The sequence below is a fragment of the Rhincodon typus genome, chromosome 8 (genome assembly GCF_021869965.1).
Source record: "Rhincodon typus isolate 14 chromosome 8, sRhiTyp1.1, whole genome shotgun sequence".
NCBI classification, from domain to species: Eukaryota; Metazoa; Chordata; class Chondrichthyes; order Orectolobiformes; family Rhincodontidae; genus Rhincodon; species Rhincodon typus.
Window position 1 is genome coordinate 45,987,403 of NC_063339.1, and position 19,985 is coordinate 46,007,387.

General features: G+C 38.1%; 1 protein-coding gene across 1 annotated transcript; it reads right to left on the reverse strand.

Annotated features, from left to right (window-relative positions):
• Positions 1-466: 466 nt before the first annotated feature.
• Positions 467-19,849, reverse strand: LOC109916346 (F-box/WD repeat-containing protein 7-like). The gene is made up of 7 exons (XM_048600229.1): positions 19,754-19,849; positions 17,945-18,056; positions 12,222-12,346; positions 10,375-10,450; positions 8,581-8,696; positions 5,412-5,536; positions 467-1,177 (listed from the first exon to the last, which is right to left on the reverse strand). Exons 2-7 carry the CDS (start codon positions 18,045-18,047, stop codon positions 1,081-1,083), a joined length of 642 nt encoding a protein of 213 aa, XP_048456186.1. The 5' UTR covers positions 18,048-18,056; positions 19,754-19,849; the 3' UTR covers positions 467-1,080.
• Positions 19,850-19,985: the final 136 nt, after the last annotated feature.

A 19,985-nucleotide genomic window follows, 5' to 3' on the forward strand; every position in this document is an offset into this window, starting at 1 on the left:
AAATACTTGTTGAAATTCTGCAACAGCATTCAGGGAGCATGCAGAATTCAGAGAGCCTAAAAGCATATATGAAGGAATTAAAGCAACAGCCTAGGAGCAACAAAATCAACTCCTCTGAGGACACGGGACAGGGATGATTATCACTGAAACTAGCAGCCAGTTGAAAAGTGGGTGCTCAAACTGCCTGAAGCTCCGTGCAATGGATTACATTACTTAAGAAGCCATCAGTGCCATTCCAGACTTTCCTGTCATGGAGGAGCTGGACAATATGGCTCAAAATGTTTTATCGGTGACAAAGCCCCAGGAAGTGATGGCATTCCATTTCTAATTATCAAAAGTGGAAGATGGCACTCTTGCAACGTCTTCATGAACTAATGAGTCTCTAGAAAGGACAGTCAATGCCTCAAGATGTGTGATGCAATCAGTCACCATGTTTAAAAAAAGGGGGAATCAGATTGCAGCAATTACGGAGACAGCTGCTTGCAGAGTGGAGAAGGTCTTTGTTTGCATTGTTTCAACCACATTGCGAACATTGGAGTCTCTGTGGCCCAGTGCTTTCAAATGTACAGTCAGCATGGTTTTCTCACTTCAGTTACAGAATTACCATGAACAGCACAATGCCTTCATAGATTTCACCAACAGCTTTTATCTCATTAAAGAAATAGACTCTTCAAACTGTTGTGGAAAATTGTCCAGCCCCCTTGACTTTTGGGAATTATTTATTCTTTCCATAACATGCACAGTTTTATCAGTTGCAATTGAGCAATATTAGATGCTATCAACATCAGCATTACCACATGGTCCTGGCACCAACTTTCTTTGGCAGACTGTTCTGTTGCTATGGTGCATTTCTGCTGATAAATGGGGATGTCCACCTGTACACTAGGATTTACAGCAGGTTGTTCAACTGGCAAGAATGCACATCACAACTAAACTACATATTGTCCTATAAGAAAGCAAAATAATAGGTATCTGAAATATGAAAAACAATCACATTGGACACAAATCATTAACTCCTGTTTCTGTCTCCATTGATTCTGCTGGGCCCACTGAGTTTCTTCTGCATGTTATCTCTTTATTTCAGATTACCAGTGTCTGCAGTGTTTTGCTTTTATTTCCATAAAGTCCCAGTCTGGGAGTTCTTGCTGGTTGATGTCGTACATGAAGATTGTAGGCCCTGAAGAACCAATGAGTTGAGATCAACAATCAGTTAGGAAGATTAAGGTTATCAACTAGGATGTAGAAACTCCACCTTCCATCATCATTGATTATCTCAATCTAGAAGTCACTGGCAGCTTCACATACCTTGGAACAAGAATCACGAGCAATCTGTCCCTTGATGTTGAAATTAACATATTAAATATTGAGGAAGTGTGTTTTTACCAATCGCAAACAAACAGAAAATATAAAGTTCCACAAGTACAAGACCTGTGTCTCAGCATCACTCTTTACAGTGGTGAAGCAAGTCAAGAAAAGTTCCTCATAACTTTTGGGCATCTCCTAGCTGGATAAAGTGGAAGTAAACCAGTATGTAAGGAACTCCTGTATGTTTTTTTTATTTGCCCTCTTGAGTCAATGATTACTCCACTGGATCATGTTTGCTGAATGGATGATGGTGCATTCTCAAAGATATGTTGTGTGGTGAGCTTGCAAGTTACCCATGTCTGTGATAAAAGGATATCTGAAAGTGAGACCTCAAGTTGAACAGGATCAGAGTTGATGCATGAGAAGTTCTTGCTGCTGACTAGAGTGTCTGGAGCCAAGTAGTAAGAAAAAGTGGGAAATGATAGCTGTTAAAAGAAACAACCTGATGACAGAAGAGAAGTCAATGAAAGGAAAAAGCATCAGTTAGCCACGGTTATTCATGTGTACCAGTTATGGAAAGGATTGCCACTACAAATGTGGTTCTACAACCATAACACCATGTTCAGTCGAGAAGTGACGTAAGCCCTGGCCACAAACCATAGTCTCCTGAATAGGTATCCACAAAACTAATTCCAAAAGGATTGTCAGAATATATTTTGGTGGATATATTGGAGTACCAAGATTCTGCAGTGATTTTCTAATGTAGTCAATATTTCAGGAAGACTACATTTTATTTAAAAAATCATCATATAAATCCACCCAAGCCCAGTATTAAAACTAACATGTATTTTTAGGCCTATGCTCAGTGTATAAACTGACACCTAATTTAGAGGAGATAGTGACATAAGGGCCCAATAATGCTGTAAGGGAGCTGCTATGGTCAGGCTTGGTGGCTGGGGCTTCTGTACAGGATGGCGGTGGTGGGGTAGGGCCAGGAGCAGCACAATGGCCTATCATTTCTACCACTGTGCCATTCAATGCCAGGCAATGCCACTGGATGAATAATCCAGCACTGTTTTTGCTCCAGAGGCATGGGTTCAAATGCCACTCTGGTGGCTGATAGAGTTTAAATTCACTTAATAAGTCTAGAATATTAAGATAGTCTTGCTATGGGATCCTGTGGCACAGTGATAGAGTTCCTATTTCTGAGCCAGAAGACCTGAGTTCAAGTCCCACTTACTCTAGAGGAGTGTGTAATAACATCTCTGAACAGGCTGATTTTAAAAAAAAAACTAAAGCTAGTCTCTAATAGTGATTATGTTAAACTGTCATAGATAGTTGTAAAAGTCCATTTGGTTCACACATGTCCTTTAGGAAAATCTGGGAAATCTGCTAAGTAATTACAGACCAACAGCCACATTGAAGTGCCGTCTGAAATGCCTAGCAAACTACTCAGTTCAAAGGCAATAATGCAGGTCTAGCATTTTAATGTCCCATTAAAGAATGAGAAACAAAAACCTTGTTAAATGCACAGTTAAGGCTATACTCACATTGAGTTGGCAATTGTTTTCCTTCTTAGATATATATGTATAGGATTATCCTCATCTTAAGTCAGTGTATGGATCAAGCAGAGGCAACGGACCATGCAGCCATGAACATGCATGAGAATTTTAAACATGCTGGTACACAGCAGCCTAGCAACTGACAAACAGCTATGGATCCTCCTGCATAAAGAATGAAGTATGACTCTAGTTTCGAGTTAAAAGTTATAACATTTGCTAATTTAGCAAATAACTGTGCTGCGGTGTAACTTACTTATTGGTACAAAGCTGGTGCAAGAATGGAAGAAGAAAGAATTTACCTTGAAGAAAATGTCCAAGTTCAAATGTGAGAGTACAGAAGTCAACCACTGACATGAGTCTGAGAAATGTGTATATCATTATCAGATTCATAAAGTGTATATTTTTGTTTATTCATTCATTCACAGGATGAGGACATTGCTGGCTAGGCAGCATTTTTTGTCCATCCCTCATTGCTCAGAGAGCAGTTAAGAGTCAACCACATTGCTGTGGGTGTGGAGTCACATGTAGGCCAGACCAGGTAAGGATGGCAGTTTCCTTCCCTAAAGGACAGTAGTGAACCAGATAGGTTTTTCCAACAATTAGCAATGTATTTACGGTCACCATTAGATTCTTAATTCCACATATTTATTGAATTCAAATTCTACCATCTGTTATAGCGGGATTTGAATCTGGATCCCCAGAACATTATCTAGGTCTCTGGATTAACATTCCAGCATTAATACCACTAGGCCATTCCCTCCCACTTAAGTAAGTCAAGCAAAGATTTCAAGGCAACCTCAAGTTGGAGATGTTACTTTATAGAGCAAAAATATCCCATGTTCCAGCAAAAGACCAAGATTGCTCAGAAATTGACCTAGATGCCAACATTATTCGGTTCCAGTGATTCATCATCAGACATCAGCAATATGGACAAATTTATGAAAGGCCAGCTAATTTAGTTATGTCCAGTAACTGAATGTTCACCCTTTTCAAAATATACAGAATATTCAATTCAGATTTGTTGTGGAGGAATGATTATAAAATCAGAACTGCTACATCTAATCATTACAATGATGCCATGATCAAACTGATTTGATGAAATCAGTTAAGCTTTTTTGCTTTGGATACCAAAATGATAAATTTGATGCTTTTTACAATATTATGATTGTCGTTCAAACTGTGTTTGTAGAACAATATTTCAATAGAAATATGAAAATAAACCATGTTTTTCAATAAATTAGAGCTGTGTGGTATCGTATATTTGTTAAGATTTTTCTTTTCTGCCATTATGAGTTATTACAATAGTGTACTATTGATAGTACCAAATATATAGTGAGTGAATTTGCTTAAGAATCCTGCTCTTGGTCTGGTACCATAACTTAGAAACCCAATCACACTTAAATATTTCTTCTGACGAACCTATAGCAGAGCAGTGGAACTCTAGAGGAAACTCATTTCTGTTAAATTATCAGCTTATTGAGTACATCGAGATGATTTCTGCCGAAGATCTGGTGGCCTACTGGGCAAACTCACAAAGAAATTACTGACTTTTATCTTCATGGCTCTCTTTTATTTGTTGATTTGGTCTTGATGGGTATTCTAAGGTAATATTTATCTTTTACTGGATGCCATAACTTACAGTCTTATTATACAGGATTTTTAAAAGGTGAATCTATCCCTGTTTGGTCCCCTCAGCCTGACAGAATTTTGTGCAATGTTTTGTTCATTACAGGTTTGGGTTTAATACTAAGAAGCAAGAGCAGATGGAAATTCATCACTTATTTGTCATATGTTTTATTTAAAAAGGTTTTATCTCTACACTGCAGTAAATATCAGAATTCATATATAAACAATTTAATATATTACAATCATATGAAAGATTTTTCACAATAGTTAGACAGGAACTGGCTACGCAGAAATCAGGAGAGACAAGAAATTGAGGCTTCCCCTAGTCAGCAGTTGGATGTTTTTGTTGCAAACGGAATTTCTGTCGAACTCTCATCTGTCACAGCAAAAGTGTGGGAGAAGCCCAAGGAACTTGAGCTAAAGGCTTGCTTCAAGTAGAAACCAATTAAGAGAATCTTTACACATAAGGATCATTTTAGCAAATTGTGTTTTGTGGTCATAAGTATTCAGGTTGATAGCTTCCAAATTAAGAACTTGCATTGAATAAAGAATCTTCATGTCTTCTGAGTCATATGACAGTGAAATTGAGTTTAATCAATTTGTTTTATTTTGAGCAAAATTCTCTGCACTTTAGCACTTATCAAACTAATGTCAGAAAGATGCTAGTGTTAGAAAACTAACTGATTGAGTTTGTTTTAGTACAGATGCAGCCCAATGGATTTGGAGTTGATTTGAAATGTGTTTATCATTTCACTTCTGCTTCTTGAAAAATATCACAGATGTTATGACATAAACTCTATTCAGTATTCATGCTTATTTAATCACAAAATAATCATGAATAACTTGGCTTGTATAATGTTAATTATGAGTTTAATATTCCCTAGTTTTAAAGATATAGAACAGTAACTGATCATTTACCAATAGCTCAAAATAGTTAAAATTCCTGGTGATTCAGGAGAAGCTGTAATGATCTTTGTCTGATTAATCCAGATCTTGTGAAGGAGAGATGGATTCCTATGGACTACATTGACTAATTTCCCATTCTGCAATGAGGTTAAAAACACAAAAAATCAAACATAAATATAGCAATTAATATTATGTTTTCACTTATTTGACTTTTTCAAAATTAACATTTAAGATGGCTAGCACACTTTAATGACATACATTTGAATAAGGCTGAATAAGGAATAATACTGTGGATGCAGGAAATTTGAAACAAACACAATGTTGGAAAAACTCAATAGATCTAGTAAAATTTGTGCAGCTTCGAGTTCAGTATGGCTTGTTCAAAACAGAACTTCTTCAGAGCTTCTGAAGAAATCAAACCGGACTTGAAATGTTAACTCAGTTGCCAAACCTACTGAGTTTCTCCAACATTCTGTGTTTGTTTCAATAATATACACATTCAATTCATCAAATATATTAATCAGTCTTATAGGAATAAGATAAATATAAAACATTAACTAAACATGACTAGAAAATGAATTGATTGATGAGTGGGAACTCAATCAGACTCACTGTGAGAAACATAAATGTAAGAAAAAAGCTATTGTTATAATCTTTCAGACTATACAGGAAAATGCTTAATTCAAAGACCTGGGTTATTCGCATGCTAATATGTATTAGCATTTAACTACAAAAAATTGGGAGAGGGAATAGGTTCAGGCTTGCAAAAGATCAATTTGCAACTGATATAAGTTCCTCAGAAAAAGTGTGATGAGTACTTAGAGTGGATGGAATAATGGAGACAAAAATCTTGGAACCATTTTATTAAAACAACTCGTTCAAAAATAATCAACAAGAAGTAGGTGCTTTTCAAGTCTTGAGTTAGGAATGAAAGACGTATTTTTTTTGTGACACTGTTTAGGTTAATTTTGAATTCCGTACATTTTGGCTAACTGAGCGATAACTTAGAAGCCATTTGACTTCAAACAAATTGCTTTTTAAAAACATTATTCTTGGGATGTAGGTGTTGCTGGCTGGGTCAGTACTTATTACGCATCCTCAATGCCTTCAGCTGACTAAGGCCATTTCAGAGTCAACTAAGTCTTGAGCCATATGTAGGCCTGACCAGGTAAAGATGTCAGATTTCCTTCACTAAAGAACACTAATGAACCATATGGGTTACATGGTTAGCATTAGACTAGCTTTTGATTCCAGATTATTTTACTGAATTCAGATCCATGGTGAGATGTGAATCTATGCCACCCACAGCATTAACCTGGGTCTCTGGATTACTAGTCCAGTAACATTACCACTAATCTCTACCTCACCTAATCTATTATATAATTCAATCATATAAATCACAGCTGGCTTGAAACATTGTGGTAGTTGAACTGATTTCAAAATGAATTGCAACATGAAAATTATAAAGCAGTGACTGAAATACAGCAAGTAGTTAATTGGATGTAAAGAACTTTGAAGTAACCCAAAGATGAAAAAAGGCACACCATAGTGATTGTAACAAGGTTAGCCAGTTGGACCTCATAGAATATGAGTTCCCTGATTGGGGCTGTTAATTTAGTCCAATCAGGGAGCCCTGGCTGACAGATATAACAGGGATGCCGACATCCTGTCATTCTGAGATCTGGCTCTGAGGAAGCTGGATCAATTTCAAGGAGTTTCTATGTGTAAATAAAGGGTGAGTTGGTGACAGGATACAGACCTCTGTGGAGTTATTTCACATGCTATAAAGGCAAGTTCTTTCTTATTGTAATAATTAATGAAATTTTTGTGTATTTAACTGTTTTTGAGGATGGGGCTTTCTTTTAAAAAGGTATTGTCTCATTGTTGCCTTCTTTGGTTATCTTAGCACCACACAGCACTCAGATCTTATTGATTCTACTCAAACTGGCTGCTATAAAGTGAATGACATCAGCTCAAGATGATTTTCCTATTAACTTGCTCTATTTTTCACTGTTTCAGATTTTTTAATTTGACACGACACTGAATGGCTAGAGTGGTCATTTTCTACTTTGAAGATTAGGAAACTGTGTGAAGTTTGAATCCACACGCAAGATCTGTGGTACTCCCATCTGTAATTTGTAATTTTTTTGCAATGAGTAACAATGCAATAAATGACAGTCTTATTTCTGACTTTATAACAGACAATTGGGATTGTCATTAGTTTTGTTGTATGTAATCTTGTATCATTTGGAAAAATCATTTTGAAATATACAGGAAAGATTGCGGAAGCGTTGGAAAAGGAGCAGAGGAGATTTACCAGGATGATGCCTGGAATGGAGGGAAGGTTTTACGAGGAAAGGCTGAGAGATCTAGGGCTTTTCTCTTTAGAACGATGAAGGATGAGAGGTGACTTGATAGAGGTGTACAAAATGATCAGAGGTATAGATAGAGTGGACAGCCAGAGACTTTTTCCTAGGGTGGAGGTAGCTTTTACGAGGGGGCATAGTTTTAAAGTGAGTGGAGGTAGATATAGGGGAGACGTCAGAGGTAGGTTCTTTATTTAGAGAGTGGTCGGGGTGTGGAATGCATTGCCGGAGAGGGTAGTGGAGTCGGCCTCATTAGGGGCATTTATGCGGCTATTAGATAGGCATATGGATGATAGTATAAGGTAGGGGCGGAGGCTAGATAGACCTTAGGATTAGGGTAAAAGTTTGGCAGAACATCGTGGGTCGAAGGGCCTGTACGTGCTGTACTGTTCTATGTTCTATATTTATGACATCATCTTGATAGAAAAAATGTTTAAAAACATCATGGTTTTGATTAAAAGATAGCAAGAACTACAGATGCTGGAGTCAGAGATAACAAAATGTGGAGCTGGAGGAACACAGCAGGCCAGGCAGCATCACAGGAACAGGAAAGCTGATGTTTTGGGTCGGGACCCTTCTTCAGAAAAAGGGACCTGACCTGAAACAACAGCTTTCCTGTTCCTCTGATGCTGCCTGGCCTGCTGCGTTCCTCCAGCTTCACACTTTGTTATCTTGGTTTGTGATTAACTTGTATTTAATCTTCACAAAGATGTGAATATTGTGATTGTGTTGATTTATGTCAGCAAAAGATCAATAAAATTATATGTTATACACAATTGTGTATGCAACATCAAATGCACGAAACCCATATTTACCGCCACATCCCAGACTAAAATCTTCTTTCTGTCACCACCACTGACGAGTCTATTTCCATCCAGGTGTAGGCACCTCACTACCCCAATGTGTTCTGACATGGTAAACAGACATTTTCCTGGGGGAAATCATTGATGTTTTATAAAGTACTTTACTCATCACAACACTAATGTAATATATTATTTATTTTGAATACCACAAAACTATTTTAAACAGTTATCTGTTTATTCATGTTTTACGTGTGGCTCAACAATTTCCCTTTTGGTAGTTGAGGAGCAGGAGAAAGTGGTGATCGTACATTTTATTTCACTGCTGTGATCTTGATGAGTTGAACAGTTTTCTTAATCTGCATTTGGTGATATTATTTCTTTTTTTTTTCCATCACATTACTTAGTCTGTACCATACAAACATTCATGTTGAAGAAGGCATGTGCCTCAGATGAGTACACATGCAAAACAGTACTGCTTCTACCTCTAAACTCCAAGCTTTGTTTGTATGGGAGGTCTTTGCTCACCACGCTACTTTTGCCCAGCATGGTATTACAATTTCTCTTTTTGCTTTACAGAGAAATGTTTGAAACTAGTTGGCAGGATGGTCCAATACCATGTTTTCTACCAAAGGAAAGTCTGTAGCTCTTTATAAGTTATAGAATCAAAATAGTAGTTGTACTGTTTTAGGGAAAATGTCATATTCACTAGTTATCTAAATGTAAAATCCTGGCCCTAAAATATATTCTCTGTGCAGCAGTCAATTATGAGGTCATTTGCATCAAATCTTTGTGCAAAAATCTAGATGAGAGTTCTGGGAAAACCCAAACACTAACTAAAGTGTTGTTAAAAGTAGAAAAATGAGAACTGAAACTCACTGGGCTTTGGTCACAAGGTAAATGATAGTATCTGCCTGCTGATAATCTTTGGAACTAACTGTCTGAATTTACAGGATTGGAGAAGTCATAATGCTATTAATGATGCACCTTCAGCATCTACGTAGGAGTCTATACAAAATGTGAGACAGTTCTCTCACCAACTCTCTTTATAAATGATACCATATATTTTTCAAACTTCTTGGTGGGTTTATGCTTGATTCTAAGCCGGGTCTTCCATTTAATCTGTCTCACCCAGACTATAAGCACCCAAAAGCTCTATAGGGCTCTAGATAAGAGGACTCAGTTGGACCACTTGGGGGCAGAATCTCTGCCACAATAACAAGGCATATAGGAAAGTAACAGAAAAGTCTGGGACCCTATCTGTCTAGACACTGATCTAATTTAGATCTTCCATTCGAGTTCTCATATCAGGATGCAGAAGGGACTATGGATTTTCAGCCAAATACAGTTTGGTACAGCCCTTCCTTGATTCCTCAGCATTCCCAAATAGCATTAAGGGTTTCAATCAAGATAGGTCAATTTTAATACTGATTTTTAACACAAACTATCATTAATTTTAACTATCATTCTGAATATGATGGTAGGATAGAAAGCTTTAAAGTTAGAGGGAAAGGGAACATGTGGAACTGACATATCAACATCAACTTTTGAACTAAATGTCCTCTTATGGTAGGGTCTATATAGTTCTTTGACTGGCTTAGTAAAGATTGGACATAATGGGAAGAAGGAATCCATTGATGATCTAACCCATATCAACTGTGTATAGCTTTCAAAGTTGTTTAAAGGGTAGCATGTTTAGAAGCTTATGTAAGAAATCAAACGGTTATATCATTGCTGGATTTATTTGTGGCATGAAGAAGAAAATGAGCTTACAAAGCAAATTAGTAAAACATTCTCTATTTTTCACACCTGCAAAGTCCCAGACTCGAATGGTGCTATCTGAAGAACCAGAGCAGATTGTCTTCTCATTAAACATCAAACAGTACTGCAGAAAATACATCGAAGATTTGTATTAGAATGGCCAAGATTAATTAGATGTAAAATGTGGATGATGTTATCTTTAAATTATTTAAAATAAATAGAGGCAGGAACATCAGAGATAAAAGACCAAGTTAGTGTAGAGGTATTACAGCAAGGCAGAATATTTCAAGAAGAAACTTGGGCTAGGACTCAGAATGCTTTTAAAGGAGAGGCAAGAGGGGTGGAAAAAGGTATAGTGCTTAAAGGAGAAGGGGAAAGCAGTAAAATTTGGTGATAAGGTCCTTACTGCCACCATAATAGTTTGGGCAGGGCAGATGGTGAAAAGGGAAGCTTTTGTAAAGGGCACAGAATTGCCATTTGGAAGTTGAGGTTTGGTTGATGCTAAATCAAGATGAGGGCTTTATTCACCAGAGATCAGAATCCTAAAGAGAAATGTGGACTGGATGATGATTGATGATCAGCTGGCATGGTTTCATTTTATTTATTCTTGGGATAGTGCATAAGAGAAGATAGTGATGAGCTGCCTCCTTGTATCACTCCAATCCTCAGGGTACAGCAACACCCACAATGCTGTTTTGAAGGGAAGTTCCAGGGTTTTGATGCAGCAATGGAATATCATTTCAAGTCTGAATAGTATGTGACTTAGAAGGGTAATTGCAGATCGTGGTGTTCTCGTGCATCTGCTGCCCTTGTCTTTTGTTGGTAGTACAGGTTGCGGAATTGTAAGGTGCTGTCATAGGAACCCTGATGAACTACGATTACTGTTGCTGAACATCGGTGGTGGAGGGAGTGAATAGTGAAGGTTGCGTGGGAAGTAGCAATCAAGCGGGCTGCTTTGGTCCTGGATGGTGTCATTGTCAAATGTTGTAGAAGTTACACTCATCCAGGCAAGTGGATAATATACCAGCACACCCCTGACTTTGCCACAGAATTCCTAGCCTTTAACATGCTTTTGTAGCCACAATATTTATATAGCTAGTTCAGTTTTTGGTCAATGATAACCTCGAGGATGTTGATTGTGGGGAATTCAGCAGTGGTAATTCCATTGAATGTTATGATGAGATTATCCTTTGCTGGAGATAGTCATTGCCTGACACTTTTATGGCATGAATATTACAAATCGTGTACAATCTCAAATAGTACAAAATATTGCAAAACAATCATCAGCGAACATCTCCAGTTCTAACCTTATGATAGAGGTAAGGTCATTCGTGAAGCAGCTGAAGATAGTTGGGCCTAGGAAGCTACTGAGGAACTCCTGCAGAAACGTCCTGGAGCAGAGATGACTGACTTACACAATCATAACCAGGTATGACTCCAATTGGTGGACAATTTTCTCCCAATTTCCATTAATATGTCAAGGCCAGTAATTCTCACCTCACATGTGGAATTCAGCTCTATTGTCCATGTTTGAACCAATGTTGTAATGAGGTCAGGAACTAAGAGACCCTGGAACTAGAGCTGAACATCAGTGACCAGGTTATTAATAAGCAAGTGCTGGTTGATAGCACTGTTGATCACCCCTTTCCCATCGTCAAATCATCATTCAAGTGTCATTTCTTAATCTAGCAGTGTTATACATTTTTCATGAATGGCAGTGATGCACAGCAGTATGCCTAAATCAAATTTGATACAACTGATAGCACATCAATTTGTATACAGCAGTAACAACTTGTTTCTTGGTTACATTTTCTTTTATTGTGTCTTTACAACTGGAAAAACATGTTCTTTTCACCTTAGCTTTCTGTCTCTGTCACCATGTACAAACTACTTACCACATCCCCGGTGTGTCCTTGACAATTGCACAGCAATCTTCCACTTTCTGTTGACCAGATAAGCACTAAGCAATCTCCTCCACCACTCACCAGGTATCGACAGTCAAACTGACAGCAGTTCACCACTGTGAAGAGGGAAATGCACACAAAATTGTATACAGATAACCGCTCAGTAAAAATAAAATCATACACTGCATATCTTTGAATTTTAAAAGTTTCAATATTTATGAGACCATATAATCATAAGATATAGGATCACAAGTAGGACATTTGGCCCATCAAGTTTGCTCTGCCAATCAAAGAGATTGTGGCTGATTTGATAATCCTTAACTCCACCTTCCTGCCTTATCCCGTACCTTCAATTGCCTTACTGAGTAAAAATCTATCTCAACCTTGAATATGATTAATGACATAGCTTCTAAGGTAAAGAATTTCACAGATTCCCTATTCTCCGAAAGAGGAAGAGTTAGAAAGAACTCTTCTTAAATTATCTTAAATAAGAGACCCATTACTTTGGGATTATGTGCTCTGGTTCTAGTTCTTCTAGTTCACAAGGGGAAACAATATACCTTGTCAACCCATTAGTAATCTTGTATTATTCAGTAAGGTCTCCTCTCATTTTTCTAAGCTCTTGGGTGCACTGTCAGATCTCCTCAGTTGTATAAATAAAAGATTGGTGGCACTATACCTCCAGCTCAGCCATAATCAATATGTTGGTTATCAGCATTTATGCTCCAACCCTTTAATCATGCAAAAATGTTAAGGAAAATATTGGTTTTGACCTCGTCCTCGTGGCCAAGCCCAAAAGAATAAAACATAATTCTTATTTGGGACCTTAATACCAGGGTTGGCTATGACTCTGATGTCTGGTGAGAAATCCTGGTCAGAAATAGTATGGGAAGAGCCAATACAAATGGTGGGATAACAAGGTGTAGAGCTGGATGAACACAGCAGGTCAAGCAGCATCAGAGGAGCAGGAAGGCTGACGTTTCGGGCCTAGACCCTTCTTCAGAAATACAAATGGTGCCCTGCTGCTGATGAAGTGTGCTCATTACAGCCTCATTATAACAAAACTGACTTCCACGAGGACCAATACAAATCTAAATAGACCCATCCTAGATCAAAACACTGGCACCTAAATAAGTTGACAAGTTGAGCGAGCAAACAAATGCATGACAGGTGAAGTATAATGTGGATAAATGTGAGGTTATCCACTTTAGCAGCAAAAACAGGAAGGAAGTTTATTATCAAGATGCAACAAGACCTGTGTTTCCTGAGTACAACAAAGGTTTACCAGACTGATTCCTGGGATGGCAGGGTTGACATATGAAGAAAGACTGGATCAGTTAGGCCTGAGTGGCCTACTTCTACTCCTGTTTTCTATGTTTCAATGTTCCGGGACTATAGCATTGTTTGAATTAAAGAGCTAAGCGATGTCTTTATCACTTGATCCATGCGTGGGGACTGATACCTGCCAGACAGATGATCGAATTGTTCAACTGTTGAGAATATCCACCTAGCACAAATGATTACAAGAACCAGAAGTCCAAAGGAAGATTAGTCTCAGCTCTAAAGCAGCCCAATGAAGACAGAAATTTCAAAAGCAACTCAAAACTAATCTGGAAAGTCTTCATATACTCAAATTCATTTCAGAACAGTAGCATCAGATAAAGTCTGCTGTACAAGAAAACTGTGTCCAGATCATTGAGTTTGAGTACTGTCATCAGCAGGAATGGTTTAATAAAAAGAATGAAGAAATGTGTAACCCCCTAGAAGCATAATGAGCAGCCTCCATCAGCAATCCAAGCCACAAGTCAAGAAGGCAGCATTCCAACAGCTCAAGGCTGACACCTAAAGTAAAACCTAAAACATAAAAGACAAGTAGTGGCAAGAGAAATTCAAGAAAGTCAACATTCTTGACATGTGAAGCTTTTTGGAAGCCACCAGCGCCATCTATACACCAGGTCAAATGGATAAAATTCCCTTCATTCATAGGACAGTATTTCTCTTCTTAAGGATGACAATGTTATCTATTCAATATTGGAAAGAACATTTCCAATAACTTGTCAACCTTGAATTCACTGTGGCAACTGATAGTCTCAACTTATCCCCAGCACTTTGCATGGAATCCATGTGTAGATTACTGTCAATGAGAGAGCTGTAACTGCAGTTGGAAGGATAAGAAACAACAGAGCCTGATTCCAGCTGAAGCCTACAAATTTGATTGGCTTTTGTTGACATCAAGACTCAATGCACTCATCGTCCAGATTTGGCAGGAAAAAGCACTTCACACTCTCACCAGTACCTCAGCTATAGTTGTCACGTTCCTGTCTCAAGAAGGGACATAAATCTTGCTACAGAAACTACTGAAGCATTTCCCAGTTGTCTATAGCACATTCAGACACGTTCTCCCAAATCAGCTACTCCCTAAGCTGAAGAAATCCTTCCTGAAACATTCCTTTAGACATTCCAGAGGAGCTTCTAATATGGATTTTCCTAGACAAGTCTTAGAAAAATATTGACCGAAATAAAACAAACTTTTCATTGTATCCATTGACATAACCAAACTATTTGACACTGTAAATTGTAGGCTTTGTAGATTGTTCTCCAGAGATTTGGATGTTCAAGAAACTTCATCATAATCTTGCAACTGCTTCAGGATGATATGGATGCAACTGTCTTGAATGGGAGACCTGAAAGGAGTGTTTTTCAAATCTAGACCAGTGTCAGGAAAGGCTTTGTGACAGCCCCAAACTATTTACAATCTACTGCCAGTAGTTATTGACCTCAAAAATCAACTGGCGTCTGCTGTATGCATTAAATATTGCATAGATGGAAACCTCTCTAACCTCAGCTGCCTTTGTGCCAAGATTAAACTGACCACCACAGTAATACGTGACCTAGAGTATCCACTGTTTGCCAAAACGAAAAAAACAACTCAGAACTAGTCAGTCAAATGTTCCACTTCCTGTAGTATTGAAAGAAGAGACTCTGGAATACGTTAAGTACTTCCAAAAGTTGACAGCTACTTCTCTCAAAGGGTCAGCATTCATGAGGCCAACACTGGATCAGCTGTATAACAGCCTGTGTTTGATTGAAAACGACCTCTGCAAGTTAGGGTTAGGTTAGGGTCTAGGCCCGAAATGTCAGCTTTCCTCCTCCTCTGATGCTGCTTGGCCTGCTGTGTTCATCCAGCTCTACACCTTGTTATCTCTGCAAGTTAACAGTAGTCCTAGAGTGCAAAGCAATTGTCATCACCACACTCCTGTACTGCAATATGATTTGGACTATGTATCAGTGACACATAATAGCACTAGAGATACCCCACTAGCAACGCTGTTGCTGCATTCCACAGAATCAACAGGAAGGCGAATAGGAGAACAATTATCCTTCTTGAAGTCAACTCTAAAAACATTCGAGCAAAATTTCTGCAAAAAGCAACTCCTCCCTGACAAGTTCTCAGCTCTCAAATGGTCACCGTTGTAGTGATAGAACATAGAACATAGAACATTACAGCGCAGTACAGGCCCTTCAGCCCTCGATGTTGCGCCGACCTGTGAAACCAATCTGAAGCCCATCTAACCTAAACTATTCCATTATCATCCATATGTTTATCCAATGACCATTTAAATGCCCTTAAAGTTGGCGAGTCTACTACTTTTGCAGGCAGGGCATTCCACGCCCTTACTACTCTCTGAATAAAGAACCTACCTCTGACATCTGTCCTATATCTATCACCCCTCAATTTAAAGCTATGTCCCCTCGTGCTAGCCATCACCATCCGAGGAAAAAGGATCCCACTGTCCACCCTATCTAATCCTCTGATCATCTTGTATGTCTCTATTAAGTCACCTCTCAACCTTCTTCTCTCTAACGAAAACAGCCTCAAGTCCCTCAGCCTTTCCTCATAAGACCTTCCCTCCATACCAGGCAACATCCTGGTAAATCTCCTCTGCACCCTTTCCAATGCTTCCACATCCTTCCTATAATGCAGCAACCAGAACTGTACACAATACTCCAAGTGCGGCCGCACCAGAGTTTTGTACAGCTGCAACATGACCTCATGGCTCCGAAACTCAATCCCTCTACTAATAAAACATAACACACCATACGCCTTTTTAACAACCCCATCAACCTGGGTGGCAACTTTCAATGATCTATGCACATGGACACCGAGATCACTCTGCTCATCCACACTACCAAGAATTTTACCATTAGCCCAGTACTCTGTATTCCTGTTACTCCTTCCAAAGTGAATCACCTCACACTTTTCCGCATTAAACTCCATTTGCCACCTCTCAGCCCAGCTCTGCAGCTTATCTATGTCCCTCTGTAACCTGCAACATCCTTCCGCACTATCCACATCTCCACAGAGATGACAGAGAAATTGCTACAAAGATGCTTTGGAACTCTTCTTGAAGCATGGCAGCATTGACGTTAATGACTAGAAGGAGCTTTCCACAAATTGTTCACAGTAGTGACAAATGATCCATCAAGCTGCATCTTGCTTGGAGTCTGAAGGAGTTGAATCAGTTTCAGTAAGTTAAGGGTTAAATTTTCAGTCATGTTATAAAGCAAATGGGAACAACAGATGTGTAAAGGCGGGCTAGAAGTGTAGGAGCCCCACTATCAGCAAGATAACACCGGCCTTGGCCAAAAAACAGACAATGCATGCATAAATTGTGGGAAAACAGTAGAAACATAGGAATTACAATACATAGAAATACGGGCTTGCAATATTTTGTATAAAGGTGGGAGATATCTGTAACCAATCAGAGCTAGTTTTACACCTTACAGTGATAAGACTGGCTCTCCTCCCATATACATGAAAATGAATAATTACAGCTTAATTCTTGACTCCTCTTATCACTAAGTTTAAATGAGGCAGTGTGATGGCAGGGAAGGAAAGAAAAGGAAGCAAATCCTGCTTTCTGGAATCCACTGTCTACTGAGGCATTCCACCCCAAGTGTCTAAGAACCTACAATTCGACAATCTATCTGTTCAGTCACATAAAGACCTATGATATAAATCTGCAACCGAGTAGACATTACCACCAAATCAAGGAGCAGCAGATGATGACAAAGGAATCTTCAGAATAAAGGCATAAACAGATGAAAACTGATCTCAATGCATTTTTTTGGGGGGGGTGGGGAGGTTTCTAACAGCGTTCCTGCCAAATTTACAACAGGAGATCAATGATAATCCTGAAGTTTCCCAAAGGCTAACTACTGCTTGCATCTAAAACATGTACAAATAATAAATCATTCTTCTTTTTGAGCTTTGGCATTTCAGAAGCCTACAGGGCAACTCATTAGATAACATGCCTAGACTCCCTTAGATTACAGGATTTGAGAGATCAGGCAGGACCCGGAAGGCACAATGGTAAACAACCTTTTTTTTTAAATTTTGTAAGTACCATGAAAAGTTGTCAAGACTGAAGATTTTGGATAGTCAGAAGACCCTGCAGCCAATGACCATTACTGCTGATGCACAACTCTCAGTCCTAGGCAAGAGTTGTATTTTCTAATTTTCAGATACAGGCACTTGTCAAAAGATAGGTTTGCACCATGTAAGTGTGGGCTCAACCTGGGACATTTAGAGTTGGCATTTTGGGTTGAAAGGGAGGGTAATAGGCCTCAGATGTATGATTAAAAGAAAATCTTGAAAACGGACATTGTCTTTCACAAACATTTTCTTCTAGTGTTTATTTCAGAGTAATTACCTTCTGTATGGCCTTTTAGAACAGCTGTACATTCTCCAGCTTCTATATTCCACATTCTTATTGTGTGGTCCCAGGATGTGCTAGCAACAAGATGCTTTTTCATAGTCAAGTACTGTTTAGTAAGTAAATGGTTAATATCATCGCAAGTTTAAATAAACGATTTTACATGCCATTTAACCATATTTTAACATGTACAGTCATTTCAAAGCTTTACAAACACTGTGTAGAGTGTTTGATTTGAAATACAGGTATATAGATCATTTAAAATAAATCTAATACATGTGACTAATCATCATTATGAGATTTCCACACAAGTAAATAATACACGTTTTGAAATATTTTCCTATTACAAACATTAAAACTAAACCCTATTTATAACCTTTTAAAATTTAAATGTTACTAAAATAATTGTTATCTTTATTGCATTTTTACTTATTTTGTGATGGTACTCACAAATAATAAATGCTGAAGCCAACTTTAGGCATTTCTTAATGAATATTCACAAGGTTTGATTCAATAAGAAACAGTTAAAGAGTATTCAATTCACCTGATTTATAAAACATTAACTTTGGGAAAATAAGTAAGTGTTAGTACATAGTTAAACAGTGACCCTTTTTTACACTGATTAATGATTGTAATTTTAATATGTAAATTGTTTCCATACTAAAATTTAATCAGTTCAATCTTTCAGCACTGTTCATTTATGTAAAATAAATATTGTTCAAATTTCCTACTCTGGTCTTTAAACATTTGACCATTCAAACAGACATCATCAGAGAGAACAGCCCTGCACACATGAGTTGTTGAACATTCATAACCTAGTTTAAAAGCAGTTGAAGCAACCACTGATGTTAAAACATCACAAGATTCTTTTCTCCCTTCAGTTCATTTCACTCACCATCCAGATGCAGTCCAGAGAAGATTTGCTAGGTTGATCCTGGGAATGAAGGGATTTTCTTATGAGGAGAGGTTGAATAGGTTGGGCCTGTGCTCATTGGATTATAGAAGAGGCAGCCTTATTGAAACATGTAACATTCTTAGGGAGCTTGACAGGGTAGATGCTGAGAGGGAGAGCTCCTACATCTTATGGTCTAAAACAGGCAGGGGGCAAATTTAATTTATAATAAACTAACCTTGAAGAACATGGTGTGATCAATTCCAGTCTCTGCTTGTGAAACGTCTTATCCCACCGTTAAAATTACAGATCAACGTGTAAGCTAGACTGATTATGCTCACGGGGTTCTAATCTGAATGTTGAATTTAGGGCATACGTTTTAAGGATTTCCAACTCCATCGATAATAAGGCTCCCTAATTCCTCTAAACTCCAGCGATATATGGTCTCAACAGAAAGATTTAAAAATGACAATTAGACACAATAATTTGAGATAGCAAGAACTGCAGATGCTGGAGTCAGAGACAACACAGCATGGAGCTGGAGGAACACAGGCAGACCTCTGATGCTGCCTGGCCTGCTGTGTTCCTCCAGCTCCATACTGTGTTGACACAATAGTTTGATTTTTTTGATTTATAAAAGAGATCTTCATGGTTTCACAAACTCTTTAAACAGTATGTAACTGAAAATCTGCCAAACTGTCCTCCTATATTAATTTTCTAACTCTTGTGCTGCCAGTGGGTACTTTCCCTCCTGGGATGCTCAATGAAAATTCAGACACATGCAGTGGGTAACCAAAGCTAGAAACGTAACCTAATCTGCTTCACTAATACTGTGATATTTGAAAAAAAATGATATATGGAGCACTGAATTTTATAAAGTGAAAGTAAAGATGATACATATATAATAACACTACCTGAATTTCATCTTCATGACCTTGTAGAACTTTCCTACAGTGGCCATCTTGAATAGACCAAACGCGAAGAGTTCTGATTCGCAAAAGCAAATGAGATAAACTAGCAGTGATTTAAAGGAAAGTCATATCTTAACATAAAATAACAAATATCTGACAAATATGTATTATCAAAATTCAAACATGATAAACTGCTTTTTAATTCAAACTGAATATTTTCTTAGAGATAGTAGGA

What these genes read in the sequence shown, in the direction of transcription:
- LOC109916346 (XM_048600229.1), bottom strand. Translation starts at nt 18,047, where the DNA reads ATGAAAAAGCATCTTGTTGCTAGCACATCCTGGGACCACACAATAAGA. An exon ending in AAGGACACACCGGGGATGTG is followed by an intron (nt 10,451 to 12,221) that starts GTAAGTAGTTTG and finishes TATTTTCTGCAG; the next exon opens with TACTGTTTGATGTTTAATGA. An exon ending in TCGAGTCTGGGACTTTGCAG is followed by an intron (nt 8,697 to 10,374) that starts GTGTGAAAAATA and finishes GATTTCCCCCAG; the next exon opens with GAAAATGTCTGTTTACCATG.